General features: G+C 72.4%; 1 protein-coding gene across 1 annotated transcript in view; it reads right to left on the bottom strand.

Moving 5' to 3' along the window:
- The window catches only part of LOC104281965 (roundabout homolog 1-like), a gene marked incomplete at its 5' end in the record, with an annotated part of 13022 nt that overhangs the window by 6242 nt on the left and 6479 nt on the right, over window positions 1–301 (bottom strand). Inside the window, one exon of the mRNA XM_009880030.1 lies at window positions 35–140. Within this exon, the coding sequence (XP_009878332.1) occupies window positions 35–140 (106 nt within the window). The remainder of the gene's footprint in view (window positions 1–34; window positions 141–301) is intronic.

The raw sequence follows: 301 nt of genomic DNA, 5'->3' as shown, positions 1-301 counted from the left end.
CCTCTCCCAGGGCAGGTCCCCACGTGCCTTGTGCCCCTGCACCCGCGGCGCCGGGTCACCTTGGGCGCCGCAGCCCAGCTCCACGCTGCTGCCGGCCACCACCACGGCGTCGCTTGGGCGCCGCACGATGGTGGGTTTCTCTGCGGGGGATAGCGAGGACGTGACACCTGGACCAGGTGTGACGTGTCCCTCATCCGTGGGTCACCCTCGGCTTACCCAGGACGGAGACGCGGGCGCCCCGGCTCTCCCTCTCGCCCGCCGCGTTGGCCGCCACACAGACGTATGGGCCGGACGCAACCCG

This window comes from Charadrius vociferus, unplaced genomic scaffold, assembly GCF_000708025.1.
Source record: "Charadrius vociferus isolate BGI_N301 unplaced genomic scaffold, ASM70802v2 scaffold1712, whole genome shotgun sequence".
Taxonomy (NCBI): Eukaryota; Metazoa; Chordata; class Aves; order Charadriiformes; family Charadriidae; genus Charadrius; species Charadrius vociferus.
This window is presented reverse-complemented; position numbering and strand designations above follow the sequence as displayed.